At 39.2% G+C, this 19,553-nt stretch overlaps 1 protein-coding gene across 1 annotated transcript in view; it reads right to left on the bottom strand.

Annotated features, from left to right (window-relative positions):
• Positions 1–19,553, bottom strand: part of schip1 (schwannomin interacting protein 1) — a 534,426-nt gene that overhangs the window by 343,341 nt on the left and 171,532 nt on the right. Inside the window, exon 8 of the mRNA XM_037530836.1 lies at positions 15,411–15,549. Within this exon, the coding sequence (XP_037386733.1) occupies positions 15,411–15,549 (139 nt within the window). The remainder of the gene's footprint in view (positions 1–15,410; positions 15,550–19,553) is intronic.

A 19,553-nucleotide genomic window follows, 5' to 3' on the forward strand; every position in this document is an offset into this window, starting at 1 on the left:
TGTGGTATGTTCATACAGTTGCAAACATGGAGTCAGGATAGATAAATTCATTTGGAGTCAGGAGAGATGAATTATTAAATTTCAGTTTAAGAGTAAATATAAGATTAAATTTCACATTTTACACACTAAAGTTTCACACTATTGTAAATCAATTTCACAGTAGCCAAACTCACTAGCAGATCACCCTGCAATCAAGGTAAGCTAACATTTATTAGCATTTGAATACAATACGCTCCAGCCCTAAAAATCTAGAAGAACAGTTCACATCCAGAGCTGTGCCATCTAAAGATGTAGAAGAGCTGCTTACATTTAGAAATATACAATCCAGTTCAAAAGTCTGACAGGAACAGTTCAGATCCAGAGCTGTTCACTCTAACTCTAAAGACCAAGAAGAACAGCTAACGTCCAGACCTGTTCAGTCTAACTCCAAGGACCTAACAGAACAGCTCACATCCACAACTGTGCAGTCTAACTCTAAAAATCCAGAAGAACAGCTTACATTCAGAACTATACAATATAACACAATGGGTCTAGAAAAACAGCTTACATTTAGAGCTGTGCAGCACTAAATATCTAGAAGAATGGCTTACATCCAGAGCTCTACAGAGCAACTTCAAAGATCTTGCTTGGAGAACAGCTCACATCCAGAGGTGTACAACACTAAAGATCCAGAAGAACAGCTCTCATCCAGAGCTCTACAGTCCAACTCTAAAAATCTTGGAAAACAGCTCATATGCAGAGCCCCACAACCCTTAAGATCTAGAACAATGGCTCACATCCAGAACATTAAGTCCACCATGTAAGGTCTAGAACAGCTCACACCCAAAACACTGTTTCACTTAAAGTTCTAGAAGAAATGCTCACATTCAATCAAATACAATCAAATACTACCGATCCACAGATCTCTGGTTTATTGAGTGTACCCACGTCTTTGTAGTTGTTTGCTTACAAGCTTTTATATGTGAATGTTTTTCATGCTCACATCATTCCGAATGATGTGGGGCAAAAACATGTCTACAACAAACCTTCACTACATTTAAACACATCTGACTTTCAGTAGACACCAAAACATCTAAAAAGACATCTCATTCTGTGTGGTAGTGTATGTGTGGTGGTGGTGGGGTGGCTGGTAGTGATGCCTGGCCCCACCTATGAAAAAGCACATTCTACATCGCATGAGCCAGATAACCCCTCTGCGACATTCCCACAATGCAGCAACAACACAGTGTCCCTCTCCGCCCGTCCAGCTCACCACACTCCTAGCCTTAATCAATAGGACGGTTGAGCCAGGCCTATTCATAATCATATCAATCCGCCGCCTTTTATATCAACAACATCCTCGGTGCAGACATTAATGATCAATTAGAGATGTGGCAGCGCAAAGTGGGATCGATGAGGAGCGGAGCGGCCTCCCGGGGCACAAAGGACAGCCATCAGCTTCTGGAAAAAGAAATGCAAGGTGGGGGGAAGATTCTGAAGCCTCATTCCGGAATCTGATGTAATCTCAAAGCTACTAAATATTTGACGTGAACATCGTGGTATTAAAGGAAGGAGCTGGGGATGGTATAGTAAAGGGGCAGCCACAGAACAGCAGGTAGAAGGATGGAGGGAGGGATGGAGGGAAGGAGAGATGGACAGAGAAAGGGAGAGAATCAAAGACTTCCTTGACAGCTCCATGTTTTTACCTATCCTTTTCTCCCAATTTTAATTAACAGACAAATGATAATGGACAATTATGAAGGGAAGGAAAGAGAGAGAGGGGGGGGGGGGGTGTCCAGCATGCCATGAAGAGGAAGGCATGGTGCAACACTGACCTCTAGTGGAACAATGGGGTGAGAACAGATTACATGGACTTCTCTACAGGTCAGCGGTGTCAGATATTGGAGAAATGTTACTTTCAGGCAGTGGTGGACAAAGTACACAAACCATGTACTTGAGTTAAAGTAGAGATACCCAAGGTAAAATATTCCTCCAGTAAAAGTAGAAGTTCCTCCCTTTAGACCTCCACTTGAGTAAAAGTACTAAAGTATTTCCCTTCAAATGTACTTAAGTATAAAGTAAAAGTACTAAAAGAGGAATTCTGGCTCTGATGTCCTGTTATCATTTTTATAACCAGACTGGCTTCATGAACTCATTTCAGGTGAAAGTCCTCCAGCGTCTCTCTTGGTAAACCAGTCTTTTAATAGAACGTCATTAATTAGTGACGCTGACGTCTATTAAAATGATCAGAAGCACAAAACACTGAAGGTAAACAGTTTCCATCAGGGAGAACCGAGTGGCTCTGAAATCACTTTTTACACACAAGCAAAGTTTCAGTTTCAGATTTATTTACAACTTAGTTCCAAGTTTAAGTTGAATAAAAACTGGCTTTAAACTCAGGATCACAGATGAGCTCCTTTACTATGTTGATCTGTAGGCGTCTGTTCATAAACATAAACCAGCCCAAACTCATTTACTATAAAATGAAACGGTGTTTGTAGAAATTCAGAAAAAAGCCGCGTCAGTCTCGACTGCATATGTGGACATATTTCTATATTGTGCTCTATTTACACAAAGTTAGGTTAGTTCCATCATTTAGGGACGTATGTGACTTTGAACCGCGTGCTGCACTGGGTCGGTATGACCAACAGGTCAAAACCAGCTCAGAACAAAGTGACCGCTGTGCCCTGATTGATGTTCTTGATTTGCTCTTCTTTTGTTCTATTTGTTGAAGGCAACAAGTTTCGCAGTTACGTTGCCGAATTCATACTTGCTAGGTCTCATAAATATCACAGTTAAAGTTATAGTTATATGCTACAGTTAAAATGATTGGATAATGCTTTAAATAATAAACTTAACAAATTTCAGATTTAAGGACATTTAACTCACACTGGCTGAATTAAAGTTTTATGGCTAAAAGTTACTAAATTACTGGCTAAAGTCAATAAATTTCACAGTTAAGGATCCTGGTTTCATACTGGTTGAAATCAATAAAATCCATAGTTAAGGATACTTAATTCACACTGGTTAAGCTCAATAAAATCAATCTACCAATCTACCAAAGGCTATCAAATTCAGTCTGTTTGAACTTACATAATTTCTTGTTCAACACAACAAATTCTGTAGTTATGTTACTGAATTCATACTGGTTAAGTCTCATTAATGTCATAGTTAAAGTTATAGTTAAATTACACTGTTTAAATGATTCAATTCATTGGTTAAACAATGAATTACTGAACTCAATCAATTTTAGGTTTAAGGACACTGAATTCAAACTGGCTGAATTAGGATTTTTAGTTACTAGTAAACGTAAGAAAATGTCACAGTAAAGGTGAAAGGTAAAGATGAAAAGAATTCCTACTGGTTGAGCTCAACAAATTTCATACTTACCTCACAAATTTACTGCTTGAACTCAATAAATTCCACAGGTATGGTCACTCAATTCTTGCTGATTGGACAAACAGGGTGTCTTGTTTTCATGAATAATTCAAACAGCTATTAAAGTTCAGCTCCCCAATGTTTAGGGAGAGATTTAGCATTGCGACACTGTCACAGCGTTATGTGAGACAAGCCCTAAAACTATACAAAACAATGAGCACAATACAGCAAAGCGTTCATCATATTTTACAACAATGTGATTTTTTCTGGTGGAGCAATAAACGACAAGGTAGGCTATGGAAAGTAGGGGTTCATTTACATATCCTTATGTTGCAGTTTGCATAATTACCATATATTACCATTCTGTAATCGCGAGGAGGATTGCCTAAGGGGACGAGATGAAGAGGGAAAGTAGGAAAAAGCTGTTCTATAGAGTTATATCAGACTTTATTGCTACAGTGATTCATTTACAATATCTACAATATGCATTTTCTCAGCTATACTTTTGTAGGACAGGCTCCGGTGGGCCGTGCAACAAAGACGCACTTTTAACTTATAACCAGAAAAACTACAATGCCTGAAAACCGACTGCCTGCTGTAGTCCATTGTATTCGATCAAAAATGACTAATAATGGTGTTTGGAAAAGCAATTTTCCAAAAGGAAAATTTCATTTGGAATTAGAAATTGAAATGTCAGCTTTCCCAGGTTTATTAGTTATGACTGGCTTTCATTTTCTCATGCCTCTATAAACTCTGGAGCAATATTAAACTTTTTTATTGCATGTCGTTTCGCTTATGCTGCGAGCCTCTGCAGCAAAACAGCACAGAACTGTTTATGATTCGGCAGAACATTATTGAAAACATTTCTTTTGACTTTTAACTGTTCTTTTCTCCCACATTTAATTAAGAGACACTTTAAAATGCTCATTAGGGGGGATGATTGGAAATGTACGAGCATCTGAGGAGCAAAATGAAGGCAGTATTACTGTCATTAGCACAGAACAGTATCTTCATGCCGGTGGGAGATTTTTTGCAGAGCATTCAGCTGCTATATATAGAAAGAAATAAGCGCACTCCAGTTCCCCAAAGCCTGCTGTGGAACAGCATGTGAGTGCGACCTGGATTAAGCAGGTGTGCATATGTGCGATGGCACTCAGAATAATGAGAGAGGAGAAGGAACAAAGCATCTTAACAGGGGTGAGGTGAGGACATTCTGGCATCTCCTTGAAAATTGGATCTGGATGATATTGAGAAATGCGAGTGTCTTCTGGGTTACTTTAAAAATGGACTATTAACACAGTGTCATTGATGCCCCCTTGTGGAGACTCGTCACCTCACTAAATAGAGATGGGCAACAGGGCAAAAATATAATATTGCAATACTTCAAGATATTTTCACCGTACACAGGACATCACAGTATGCGGATCAGTTGGAACAGAGAAAAAAGAAGCGGTAGAGCTACATTATAAAAAAACTGAACTGTGTGATTTTTATGCAATATTTCATATACTGTGTTGCACTGAAACCAGTTATAATGGGCTACTTTTGCTCTCTTTATAATGAAAGAAGTATTAACACGTGCTGATGATACCCATAATATGTTCAGAATAGCATATTATATTGTATTGTGACATCATTTACCATAATAATGATATTGTTTTATACAACATTTAGTTCTGGCCACGCAAGCTGACTGGTCGAGAGGCGTTCTAACCGTGCTGATATTTCGCCATAACATCACTCCACTGAGACGCCATTGCTAAGCAACGAATTTGACAGCTGTACTACAATAAATTCCCAAGCTGTCATCACCACTGAGTAGCTTTTCGGTCAGCAGCTGTGACAGAAGAACAGCTAAACAACCTGCAAGCCAGACATGAACCCAATACCATTCGCCAAACATGTAGTCTGATCTTTATAGTCTGACCAAATCAGACCGAGCCATAAAACTGACCCAAAAAGCTGCTCAGTGGTGATGGCTTATTGGGAATTTAGTGTAAGGAGCTGGAGAACAAATTGACAGCTGTGCAGCGAGTGGGCAGACCTCATTACTCTGACGTAGCAACGAGCTGCTTGTTAAGGAGCTATAATTTGGTGAAGGAACTGAACATTAAAACATATTAAACGCCGCGTTCACGGCCAGTTTATTCATTTCTTACTTTATTTATTTAATGGTTGTATAAAAGCAAAAGCACACTCGAGGAGTGTGTTATCGCTATAACATCACGGCTTTGATGATCTACGGCGACCAAATCACAGCCGGGATGTTACTTCGCGACAACAAATTCCCTCTCGTGTTCTCTTCCTCTTAGATATTGGCCAGCTCTACTGCTAAATGTGAATACCTGTTACTGTTAACGGTGGGGAGCGATGAGGCGGATGCACGTGCTGAGATAAGCGACTTTTATTATGGGCAAATCCAGGGTCATATAGCTGACATGAAGAGCAGGAGGGACAGACATGCCAAAAAAGAACACAGAACTCCAAACAGCATCAACATAAAACAACCAGAACAATCAAAGCAGCACAATCAAAGACCAACACAGACCAGGGCAAACACAGGGCTTATATAACAGAGGCAAGACGAGGGACAGGTGGGAAACAGGTGGTAACAATCAGGGGAGGAGTCAGACAACAAGGGGGCTGGACTGAACCAAAACAAACACACACAGAAGATCAAAAGGTAACCAAAAAGCACATGGGGGAGTGGGAGGAGCCAAGTGTGACACGCTGAGATGTATTTTATTTTGCATACACGTTGTATAAAAATAGCTGTACCCCGGCCATAAATACCTATTTTGCATATTACCTAAGTTAAATCAAGTAAACACAACCTCTGCATCAAACTATTTCTAAAAATAACATTTTTTTGCAAATGGAAATACACAGTTACTTTATATTCAATTTCTACAAATAAAAAGAAAGGCATTAATTGACTCATTAAGCAAGTCACAAACTGTCACTGGGAACTGTCAGCTGATGACACTTCCAGCACATAATCAATTCTCTGACTCTTCTAACCTTGTGCTGACACTCAACAACCATGGGTTCCTCTAAGCAGCTACGTGAAGCCTACAATGCAAGGAAAGGCAATAAAAAGATATTAAGCACTTCCGGCTCACAATTTCCAATGAGATGTCATTAAGAAATAGCACTTAAGGGGAACTGTGGAAGTCAAGGCTATACAGAAATATTAAGCAAAATCCCCATATGAAAGAAAAAGTCCTGCAAGCATAGAATGGCTCCTGGTTGGCTATACAGTGCATCCGGAAAGTATTCACAGCGCTTCACTTTTTCCACATTTTGTTTTGTTACAGCCTTATTCCAAATTGAATTAAATTAATCTTTTTCCTCTAAATTCTACACAAAATACCCCATTGTGACCATGTGAAAAACGTTTTCTCGAGAGTTTTGAAAATTTATTAAAATTAAAAAACAAAGAAATCATATTTACATAAGTATTCACAGCCTTTGCTTAATACTTTGTAGAACCACCTTTGGCAGCAACTACAGCCTCAAGTCTTTTTGAATATGATGCCACAAGCTTGGCACACCTATCTTTAGGCAGTTTTGCCCATTCTTCTTTGCAGTACCTCTGAAGCTCCATCAGGTTGGATGGGAGACGTCTGTGCACAGCCATTTTCAGATCTCTCCAGAGATGTTCAATCGGATTCAAGTCTGGGCTCTGGCTGGGCCACTCCAGGACATTCACAGAGTGGTCCTGAAGCCACTGCTTTGAGATCTTGGCTGTGTGCTTCGGATCGTTGTCCTGCTGAAAAATGAACCGTCGCCCCAGTCTGAGGTCAAGAGCGCTCTGGAGCAGGTTTTTATCCAGGATGTCTCTGTACATTGCGGCATTCATCTTTCCCTCTATCCTGACTAGTCTGCCAGTTCCTGCTGCTGAGAAACATCCCCATAGCATGATGCTGCCACCACCATGCTTGACTGTAGGGATGGTATTGGCCTCGTGATGAGCAGTGCCTGGTTTCCTCCAAACATGACGCCTGGCATTCACACCAAAGAGTTCAATCTTTGTCTCATCAGACCAGAGAATTTTGTTTCTCATGGTCTGAGAGTCCTTCAGGTGCCTTTTTGCAAATTCCAGACGGGCTGCCTTGTGCCTTTTACTAAGGAGTGGCTTTCGCCTGGCCACTCTGCCATACAGGCCTGATTGGTGGATTGCTGCAGAGATGGTTGTCCTTCTGCAAGGTTCTCCTCTCTCCACGGAGGAACGCTGGAGCTCTGACAGAGTGATCATTGGGTTCTTGGTCACCTCCCTGACCAAGGCCCTTCTCCCCCGATCGCTCAATTTAGACGGCCGGCCAGCTCTAGGAAGAGTCCTGGTGGTTCCGAACTTCTTCCATTTACGAATGATGGAGGCCACTGTGCTCATTGGGACCTTCAACGCAGCAGTAATTTTTCTGTATCCTTCCCCAGATTTGTGCCTCGAGACAATTTTGTCTCGGAGGTCTACAGACAATTCCTTTGACTTCATGCTTGGTGTTTGCGCTCTGACATGCAGTCAACTGTGGGACCTTATATAGACAGGTGTGTGCCTTTCCAAATCATGTCCAATCAACCACAGGTGGACTCCATTTAAGCTGTAGAAACATCTCAAGGATGATCAGTGGAAACAGGATGCACCTGAGCTCAATTTTGAGCTTCATGGCAAAGGCTGTGAATACTTATGTAAATATGATTTCTTTGTTTTTTAATTTTAATACATTTTCAAAACTCTCGAGAAAACTTTTTTCACATGGTCACAATGGGGTATTTTGTGTAGAATTTTGAGGAAAAAGATTAATATAATTAAATTTGGAATAAGGCTGTAACAAAACAAAATGTGGAAAAAGTGAAGCGCTGTGAATACTTTCCGGATGCACTGTATATAATGTGTGTGTGTGTGTGTGTGTGTATTGATCAGGGGTGTCCAAACATTAGCATACAACTGTACATCTATACTGGACATTGAGGGTAGGTTGTTGCTGATTTAACGCAAGTTTAAACAGATGAAGAAGAATACAATGAGTCAAAAATGTGCAGCCACACATACATCAACACACTGAAAGACACGTCTAGGAACAACTGCTTCGGCCTTGTTCCCACACACCAACTAGAACATGCGATATGGAAAAGAAAGGAAAAGAAACGTACAGCCTGTGTTACGTTGTTTTAAATGAAGTATGAATAAAATACACTGTCACTGATCCAAGCCCATAAAAACTCAAATGTAGCTCAATATCTCTCCCTAGAGGACATCTAATGTCAGTGCAGTGCTTAAAACAGGGTAGAAGGTCCGTTTCAGAGGCCTGCTGCTTTCAAATACAGCTGAACTGGGATATAAGGGTTTACATTACACTATGCATCCAAAGGTGTCTGCGCTGTTGATGACACAGGCAGAATTATATAATAATACATATAGCAAATCGAAGGCAAGCAGCACTGAAAATTGATTATTCATACCTTAAGGTCTGTGGGAGTTCTGCAAATGATGGTCTGGGTCTGTGAATTATAGGAGAAGATGATTGTTCTGCTTTTAGGTTGTTTCTTGCTTTCTTTTATTGTTTAAACCAAAGTCATACATTCAGACTTATTATTAAATTATTCTTATAGTCATACAGTCGGACATTCAGACCATATTTCACTCTTTTTATTCGATGCAACAGCCCTAGTGTTGTCAAAAGTTACCTTGTTGAAACTGTGGATTTTTGAAGCATAAAAGCTGTCATCTGATTGGCGAGAGACATTTTTGCGTCTTGGTCCTTTTTAATGAAAACACTCATTCCTGCCTTTTTCCTGGGCAGGAGCTCTGGGGATTTACGAGCTCATAAAGGAGTGAATGGGAGTTTCTTTAAGTGTGATAATTCAAAGAAGAGAGCGAATGCATTATGATAATGATTTAGAGCTGACAAGAACACGGCTGACTCACTCGGTGTCCTTGCCTTGCCTAGTTTGGTTTTAATCACTTGTAGAACACGTCGAATTCAGCTGCTGTAGACCTTCATGCCAGCAGTGACTAGAAGAAGGTATGTATTTATAGAGTTTAGGGATGGAAAGTGAGGTTAAAGTGAAAGATACAAAAATCTAAAATACATTTACAGATTTTTCCTCACCCCAAATGTGGTCAAATGTTTGGAGTTTGCTTCCATAAGTTTGCACTGAAGCTAACCGACTAATGCTGCAAAGTAATGGAAATGTATGTACATCGGTTAGCATGGTGCTGCGTGGCATAGCTAAAAACAGTAAAAGCATCCATCTACCAGCCTAAATTTTTGGGTGAAGCTTAAGCTTGTTAGTTACATTAGCCTGATATCTGTAGTGGCAAATCACTAGGGAGGCCTCATGAGGTCTGGATGCTTATCATTTTTCCTTGTTTTAATGGAATCATCATGCATGTTGCATTTACATTCTGCATATATTGTAGTAATACTTTTATACTGTTGTTGAATTTTGGTTGGAAACAAAAGGGTTAAATTCCTGAAATGACAAATGGACAACTGTTCCAATCAGGAACATCTAGCTCTCCCATTGGTTAGGGCTTCAGGAGCTGCACTGAAGGCCTTTAACTTTAGATTAACTTCCAACTTAATTAGGCACTGGCAGTGAAATGAATCACAATGGGACCAATTTCATGAGAAAAACGTCACTTTAGGCCTTCTGAAAGTTCTAGATACGATCTATATACTGTGAATATGTACCATAGTCTGTACCACTGTTGTCAGAACACAACTGTTTACATCTGTTACTTGCAACATGCACTTTATGAACAGCTGCTCTACATACTTGCACATATGCACATGTAACTTTCATTTTTCTTTCAACTTTGCATATAAAACTCTATTTTTTACTGTTGTTTTTAGTGTTATTTTTGTATGTTCTATTTTTTTCCATTTTCGTCTAAGATTATATTAAGATTATATTTGGGGAATGGAGGAACAGTAAAGTAAGACTTTCATTGTACAGTGTAACTGTCTCTTCTGCTGTGCATATGACAATCAAACTCTTGAATATAGTCACTCGAAAGCTGACAAATACAAGCTTAAATATGTGTTAAAATCTGTTGCTAGTTCCAAATAAAACACACAGAATGTCCATTCATTAATCTAAAATAGCCAAAATAATGTTAATATACACCAGCCTCAGCTTAGTGCTAACATACTATTGTAAATCCTTAGGGGGCGCTAGCAGAACGATGTGTTTTATTCTGTTTCTTTGACCAAGTTTGACATTTATGACCTGACACAAAGGCCTTCATCTAACAATCGCTGGTAAAAATAAAGAACCACTTCAGACACCAAATATGTGCTGATCCACTAAGAAGAAAATGGTGTAAATCAGATTTTTTACTAAACTGTCACTGTAAGTGCTTATTTCAGCAACAGCCTAAGCCTATAAGGCCTGATTGCGCATGGAGGGGGTGTGAAGGCGGACAGGGTTTTGTCAGAGATGGATTCCATGGCACAGAGGTTACAAATTCAATCAGCGTTCAGACAGCAGCTCTATCTGGACGCTGGTGTGAAAACATGGTCAGACCTCGCGGAGGGGAGGCGCATACTGCTGGCACCACAGAAAGAGGGGGCATTAGAAATTCAAACAGGGCCGCCATGCCAGAGAGATGTGAAAGACTGATGATGGAAAAAGGAAAGAAGGTGGGAGAGGAACGCAGGAGGGAGGAAAGGAAAGATGGAGGGAAACTGGGAGGATGACAAAATGTCATTCACAAGATGAGGTCAGAAAGACAGCATGAGTCCTGGCCCTAATGTATGTGTAGTTAAATGGTTCATGAACACCTGAATGTATATCTCATAAACTGTATCTCTAAATGTATCCAGACATTCCTTCTAATGAGCCATTTGAGATACTTCAAGGCGCTGACACAGGCATTCAACTGCTATAATTTCCATAGAAAAGCACTGACTGATAGAATGAAATGCTCTGAAGCAGCTTATGGTCACCTAAGGTCAACTAAGGTCACCATGCCCATTGCCAAGCGTGAGCTGAAGGGGCATAAAGCCAGTGGCATGACTGTAAGAGCTAGACCAGAGGTCTTTAATTAAAATTCAATAAGATCCAGTCAAAGAAAACTTCCTCAAGGTCCGGAACACTATAATGTCTAACTTGCATCATGACTCAGTGCCATATACTGTTTATTAAAGTAGTCTAGTAGTTATATCAACATCTTATACAGTCAACAACTGAATATCAAATCAAATAAAGTACAATTCAGTGATATTTCAACAACAATTATTGTCAGTTTCTCTTTTTAGATCATGCCTTGTGAAATAATCTGACTCACTTTCTTCTCTGACTGCTGTGTCTCACCTCGTCCCTCCCCTGTGTGTGCGCCACTCACTCGAGTCTCAGCGCTCATCGTAACGCACTGATCTGATTGGCTGAGTAGCGTCACGTGTGATATTTACAATGCATGTGATTGGTCTGTGAGTTTCATGGGATCCTAAAGAGGTACCATAAATGCTTGAAAGGTTATGCCAAATAAAATAGGACCACCTATCAAAATTAAATAATTCTCCATAGTTTATCGGTTATAGGCCCAGGTCAGCATAGGACAGCATCTGGGGCTGGACTCAGACCGTGGTCTGCCCACTAGTGACCTCTAAGCTGGGCCTTCAGTTTGGGCAACAAATGTCTATACTCAGCCAAAATGTGGGAAAAAATACCCACATCAGTGATAATGCTAACTTTTGCGAACGTCCCTATAGGATTCTAGAAGTTTGTTAGCAGAAAGCTAACGGCAAATTCCAATGAAGCTGAAGTTAGCTTCTTATTCAAATTTGCTCTGCCTTAAAATTACTGTGCCTTACTAAAATGTTCAGTTTTTTTGGTTTCAGTCTTCATCACATGCAGGCATCTTTGAACTTAATTCTTCTGACAATTCCCGTCTTTCTGTTTCTTCTTCTGAAAGTGGACAGTAAGCAGCCTTTTGTCACCAAGCTCAGCAATGCTGAGAGTCCCCAGAGCTGTGTGCAGAGGTCCCTTTCTCACTGTAAGCAATCCCTTCTTTCACACATACACCAATGTCATTTGGATTACCACCACTGCTACACCAACACTATACAAAGTACAGCGTAGAGCAGTACATTCTAAATTGTAAGATTAAAAGACAAAAAATCAGTACAGTGCAATATTTTGTTTCAAAAACACGTTCAATCAGTATTACTTTTCATGTGAATTTAGCCCATATTTATACTTTGGTTGCCATTATACAACAAACAAAACACCTTTTCAAAGCAAAACAATTTTTCATGCATCATTATTCTGAGACCTCCTCCTGACTGTGATCTTAATTTCCACATTATTCGTTCTCATATTTCTCTCTGACTGTTTGTGGTCCATCATCATGTCATTCATTCTGGGACCTCCCCTTGATGTTGATTGGTTCTAATTAATCTGTTGTTCGTTCTGAGACCTCCCCCTGTACTGTGACTGGTTCTAATCACCATGTTGAGCCTTCTCAGACCCACTTTAGACTGTGATTGGCTCTAATCACTGTGTTGTTCATTCTGAGACCTCCTCCTGACTGTGATTGGCTCTAATCACTGTGTTGTTCATTCTGAGACCTCCTCCTGACTGTGATTGGCTCTAATCACTGTGTTGTTCATTCTGAGACCTCCTCCTGACTGTGATTGGCTCTAATCACTGTGTTGTTCATTCTGAGACCTCCTCCTGACTGTGATTGGCTCTAATCACTGTGTTGTTTGTTCTGAGACCTCCCTCTAACTGTGATTGATTCTAATGGTTCTAATCATTGTATTGCCTGTTCTGAGACCTCCCTCTAACTATGACTGGTTCTAATCTTTCTTTTGTTTATTCTGAGACCTCCCTCTGACTGTGATTGGTTCTAATCACCATAATATTTGTTCTGAGACCCCTCTGCTGTTATTGATCCTAATCACCACGTTTCTTCTATGACCTCTCCGTCACTGTTATTCTTCCTTTAAAAGACTGAAGTGAGATGAACAAAGAGTGTTCTTTAAGGAAAGAATATGAAAGGTTTCATTCTCACATAACACCTGGTTATTATTTATTTAGTAATTACTGACAAAAATCATTTTTATGTATTTTCGTGGTATTTACATGCCATCAGTGGCCTTTGTTGGGAGAGCCAAAATGGCATTCAACGCTTCCAATACGAATCAATTCACTTGTTACTTCTTGACTACAGAAAAGCATTTAAAATGCCTTTCCTTAACATTAACACACACAAACCAGCATAAGTATGCCTCTTCAGCAGCTACAAAGGACATTGATAGATCTCTACTGAAGTTAAGTGGATGTTACTACTTCAAATGGTCTTCAAGCAGCTCTAATTCACTCATAAAACACAGGTACCTTACAGTGGCTCCAGTACTTCTGAAGTGCTGAACCATTAATGTAGCAATAAGAAGGAGCTTAGAAGGAAACTGCATTCACGCAAAGCCATTTCACACAGTCTATAAGCAGACTATCAGGTGTATCATGCTTTTCTGCATCTGGGTGCCTCAATGATAACAAAACACACTTCTTTAGACTTCTGAGAGCAACACAGACTGTTCTATTCCTAAAAAAAGCACTGAAGTGTGCTAAACACCTTGGGCTTATGACAGTAACACAAAGCACAAAGGTAAGGCTTCAGTATAGGAGGACGCCCTCATTATAGGGGAAATATTCAGTGCTAGAGAGACTTACTAGTCAGAACTGTTCACAGTGGTGATAATAGGAACCAGACGTCCAGCTCTAGAATCTCCCTCACGGAAAGTTAATACATGAAATGGTTCAAATATCGTCGCTGTCCAGTGAAAACCATGTATCTCCATTTTTGTTGATTTTTAGTATTCTACATCATTTCAACACACCAGTTGTCCTCTGCATTGGGTAAATGTGTGACGATGAATGGACCAATAGAAATGCTTTAAAATCACTTGTAACAAAATCTCTTTACATTGACTTACATTGAAAGGTAAGAGTGTTTTTGCCTTCTCCTGTAAAGTTAATATTTTTGGAGATACTTGTTTTTCATTGGACAAGGACAATGTGCTGCCTGTTGCCTGAGAGAGTAGTAAAATGGAGAGGCACGTTCAGGGCAATATATTTCATGAAGAACTTATTTTGCCATCATCAACATTACATATAAAAGCTCAGAAGACAAGTGTAGGTTCACTGGTGGTTTTGGATAGTAAATAAAATGGCTGGTTCTATATTTGTGTTGTAGTTATGGCGACCCCTGGTTCCTATCACAACCACTGTAACAAAATTATAATAGATTAATTTAACTGTATTTTCTAAAGCTTAAGTACTGGCTTAAATTGGGCCAGAAGACAATCAAAAGGATTTGTCATAGGAATGGCAAGCATTAGATTCCTTAGCCTGCAAAAGCAGAACACATTCTATATTCTCGTGTTCAGAGAATTTACAGCTGTTCCTTATTTGTGTGCTGCAGTAATCAGTAATCCAACACGGCATCGGATCACCTGCCACTCGCCAAAATACATTCAGAAGAAATACATTCAAATACATGCAGAAGAACAGCATCACCAAACCACAGCAGTAGTAAATTCAGACGTAGTGCTTTGAATGTCAAACTCCCTGATCAGTGAGCGAAGCTGATGCCATCAGATTAACTGCAGAATGCAACTAGAAGTCACTTTAACTGTGATATTTAGCCAAAGGCAAAGCAGATTCAACGCATATCTTTACATTTCATCACACAAAAGCTTCAGATTTAAGACGGCACAATTCTTAGTCAAGGCAACCACATTCCACATCTTCTAATTCTCCAGAGAGTATTAAAATTCATAATCCCTATAATCCAATCTTTCATACAAGGCGTGTTAATCTTTTAATACAAATCGAGACCAAGCCAAAGCATCAGAGTTATTAACACCATTATTGCACAGCGAACATGGAAAACAACATTAAAGCCAACAGCTTTTCACCCTTCATGCTAAAACAAATGCCAATCATTAATCTGAAGTAAGAGCACCAATCACAGCCAGCTCACAGCATGTTTCACCACAGCCAGGAAAAACTGTGATTAAAAAAGGGGCGGGACTTACAGGGGTGCTGCCATCCGATAGGGTGGTCATGCTGATAGATGTGCTCATCTTGTCGGAGGAGGAGAGGGAGGGAGGGGAGGGGCTCCGCTTCTCCAGGATGTCCTGTCTCTGCAGGAAGTCTCGCCAGGCGCGCTGGATGCTGTGAATTAATAAATAACGCATGACAATAATTTTATACTAAGCTAAGACTGCCTTTCAGTTCCGCAGCAGACTGGAAAATTCCTTTGGGATTAGTGTAGCTTTTATATATTTTATTTCTAACTGTATAGCTATACAGTGAACCTCTAGGGTGAGTATTTCTAATAAAGTGGTCAGTGAGGGACATACAAGGCTAGTATTTCTAATAAAGTGGCCAGTGAGGGACATACAAGGCTAGTATTTCTAATAAAGTGGCCAGTGAGGGACATACAAGGCTAGTATTTCTAATAAAGTGGCCAGCGAGTGGACATACAAGGTAGGTGTTTCTGATAAAGTGGCCAGTGAGCGGACCTACACGGCTGGTGCTTTGAACAAAGTGGCCGGGCAGTGGCTGTAAAAGTTAGGTGTGTCTAATAAAGTGGCCAGTGAGTGGACATACAAGGTTGGTGCTTCTAATAAAGTGGCCAGTAAGTGGATATACACGGCAGGTGTTTCTAAAAAAGTGGCCAGTGAGTGGACGTACAAGGTTGGTGTTTCTAATAAAGTGGCCAGTGAGTGGATGTACAAGACTGGTGTTTCTAATAAAGTGGCCAGTGAGTGGACGTACAAGGTTGGTGTTTCTCTTAAAGTGGCCAGTGAGTGGACGTACAAGGTTGGTGTTTCTAATAAAGTGTCCAGTGAGCAGACGTACAAGGCTGGTGTTTCTTTTAAAGTGGCCAGTGAGTGGATGTACAAGACTGGTGTTCCTAATAAGGTGGCCAGTGAGGATAAACACAGAGTTGGTGTTTCTAATACATTGGCCTGTGAATGGACATATAACACTGGTGTTTCTAATAAAGTGGCCAGTGAGTGTGTTCTGTTCGATCTGCTCTTTTATTATCTTTTATTCTCTATTTCATTCTTCATTCTTCTCCTCCCTCATTATTAAAGACATACTCATGTCTAGACACTAATTAATAAATAAGAGCCCCCCAAACTCTCATTTTCTGTTTAAATCCTCTCATCTTCTTCTCTCTCTCTCACTCTCTCTCTCTCTCTCTCTCTCACTCTGCATGGACACAGCTTACAGTCCCATCTGGCTCATGCAGCAACTGACTGTCTTTTACAGCTATTTGCTAAAGTGTAATTGATGTTCCAATTAAATCATTTCCAAAGGGCAACATCATTGGTCCCCCGTGTCTCATATATACAGCAAAACACACACACCCTACAAGCACACCACACACACTTATATATCTACAGTACATTCACACTACTGTATTTACATTCATGGCATTTGGCTGACGCTCTACTCCAGAGCAACTTAAAATGAGTTCTTTTTTCACACAGGTAGTGTTAGGAGTCTTGCCCAAGGGCTCTTATCAGTATAGTGTAGGATGCTTGTCCAAGCAAGGGATTGAACCCCAGTCTACAGCGTAGAAGGCAGAGGGGTGTTACCCACTACACTAACCAACCACTATATAAACATGCCACTAAAAAAGCACTTCAAGGTGATTATTCAACAACATTGATCTTAAATTGTTTCAAAGATTATAGTACTTATTTTTAATGTCAGCATTTATTTCTTCTTCTCTGAAATAAAATTCTCAGACTATTTTTAAACTTAAAGACATTGACAAAAGTAGCATGTTAATTTGTTTCGTAATGTGGGGCTGCGACTATCGCATATTTTATTCATACTCATTTGAAATGATCCGATCAGGATTCTGAATATTCAAATATCCTCTAAGAAAAATAAAATGTTAAAACATTTTCCACTTTAATAACTGGATGAGAAAAGGATACACAATTATTTTTACAAGTATTCTTAGAATTGTTTATCATTATTAGTGCTTGCTATTATATTTAATTTGCTTTTCATTTCCTCAGTGAATTATATGTATTTATGTTGGTTTATTAATGTTTTTGTTACATGAAACTAAGTTGAAATACATCAATGTAATGAAGAAACATCACTGATAAATCTATACATTACTTTCATAGCTTTCTTTCACAATGCTAGGGAGTTTTGTCCAATCTGGCAACTCTAATCTGTATGCAGGAGATGTTTAAGCATAACATTAAGGATTAATATAATCTGGGGTTATTTCTATGATTTGTTTTATAGCACAGGATTAATATAATCTGGGGTTATTTCTATGGTTTGTTTTATAGCACAGGGTTAATATAATCTAGGGTTATTTCTATGATTTGTTTTATATCACAGGATTAATATAATCTGGGGTTATTTCTGTGGTTTGTTTTATAGCACAGGATTAATATAATCTAGGGTTATTTCTATGATTTGTTTTATAGCACAGGATTAATATAATCTGGGGTTATTTCTAGGGTTTGTTTTATATCACAGGATTAATATAATCTGGGGTTATTTCTGTGGTTTGTTTTATAGCACAGGATTAATATAATCTGGGGTTATTTCTAGGGTTTGTTTTATAGCACAGGGTTAATATAATCTGGGATTATTTCTATGATTTGTTTTATAGCACAGGATTAATATAATCTGGGGTTATTTCTAGGGTTTGTTTTATAGCACAGGGTTAATATAATCTAGGGTTATTTCTATGATTTGTTCTATAGCACAGGATTAATATAATCTGGGGTTATTTCTATGGTTTGTTTTATAGCACAGGGTTAATATAATCTAGGGTTATTTCTATGATTTGTTTTATAGCACACAATTAATATTATCTGGGGTTATTTCTAGGGTTTTATTTATAGCACAGGATTAATATAATCTCTGGTTATTTTTATGGTTTGTTTTTATAACAAAGGATTAATATAGTCTGGGGTTATTTCTAGGGTTTGTTTTTGTAGCACAGGTTTAATATAATCTGGGTTATTTCTGTGGTTTGTTTTATAGCACAGGATTAATATTATCTGAGGTTATTTGTATGATTTGTTTTTGTAACACAGGATTAATATAATCTTTGGTTATTTCTAGAGTCTGTTCTATAGGGCAGGAAAATATAACCTGAAATTACTTCAAGGGTTTTTATAGTACAGAATTAATATAACCTGGGATTATTTCAAGGGTTTGTTTTTATAATAAATTATTATTATAATCTGGAGTTATTTCTAGGGCGTGTTTTATAACACAAGATTAAAATAATCTTGGGTTACTTTGTGATTTGTTTTATAGCACAGGATTAATATAATCTGGGGTTATTTCTTGGGTTTGGTTTTGTAACACAAGATTGATATAATCCAGGGTTATTTCTAGGGCTTGTTTAATAGCACAGAATTCAAATAATCTGGCCTTTTCTCCACAGTTTCCTTAATGCACATGATTAATATAAAATGGGATTATTTGGGGTTTGCTTTATAGCACAGGATTAATGTAATCTGGGGTTATTTCTATGATTTGTTTTATAGCACCTGATTAAAATAATCTGGGGTTATATCTGTGATTTGTTTTATAGCACAGGATTAAAAGAATCTGGGGTTATTTCAGTAGTTTGTGGTTTTAGCACAGGTTTAATATAATCTGGGGTTATTTCAGTGGTTTGTGGTTTTAGCACAGGTTTAATGTAATCTGGGGTTATTTCTATGGTTTGCTTTATAGCACAGGATTGATGTAAAGCAGGGTTATTTATAGAGGTTGTTGAATTGCCATAATGTGGGATTATTTCACTCTTCTTCTTCTCTTCTTCTTCTTTCAGCTGCTCCCTTTAGGGGTCGCCACAGCGGATCATCTGCCTCCATCTTGCCCTATCCACTGCCTCCTCTACTTTCACACCAACCATCTCCATGTCCACCTTCACTACATCCATAAACCTTCTCTGAGGTCTACCTCTTCTCCTTCTACCTGGCAGCTCCATCTCCAACACTCTTTGCCCAATATCTCCACTATTCCTCCTCAACACATGTCCAAACCATCTCAACCTGGCCTCTCTGGCTTTATCTCCAAACCGCTCCACCTTCACTGTCCCTCTGATCTGCTCATTTCTAATCTTGTCCATCCTCGTCACTCCCAACGAAAATCTCAGCATCTTCATCTCCGCCACC

The sequence above is a fragment of the Pygocentrus nattereri genome, chromosome 19, assembly GCF_015220715.1.
Source record: "Pygocentrus nattereri isolate fPygNat1 chromosome 19, fPygNat1.pri, whole genome shotgun sequence".
NCBI lineage: Eukaryota > Metazoa > Chordata > Actinopteri > Characiformes > Serrasalmidae > Pygocentrus > Pygocentrus nattereri.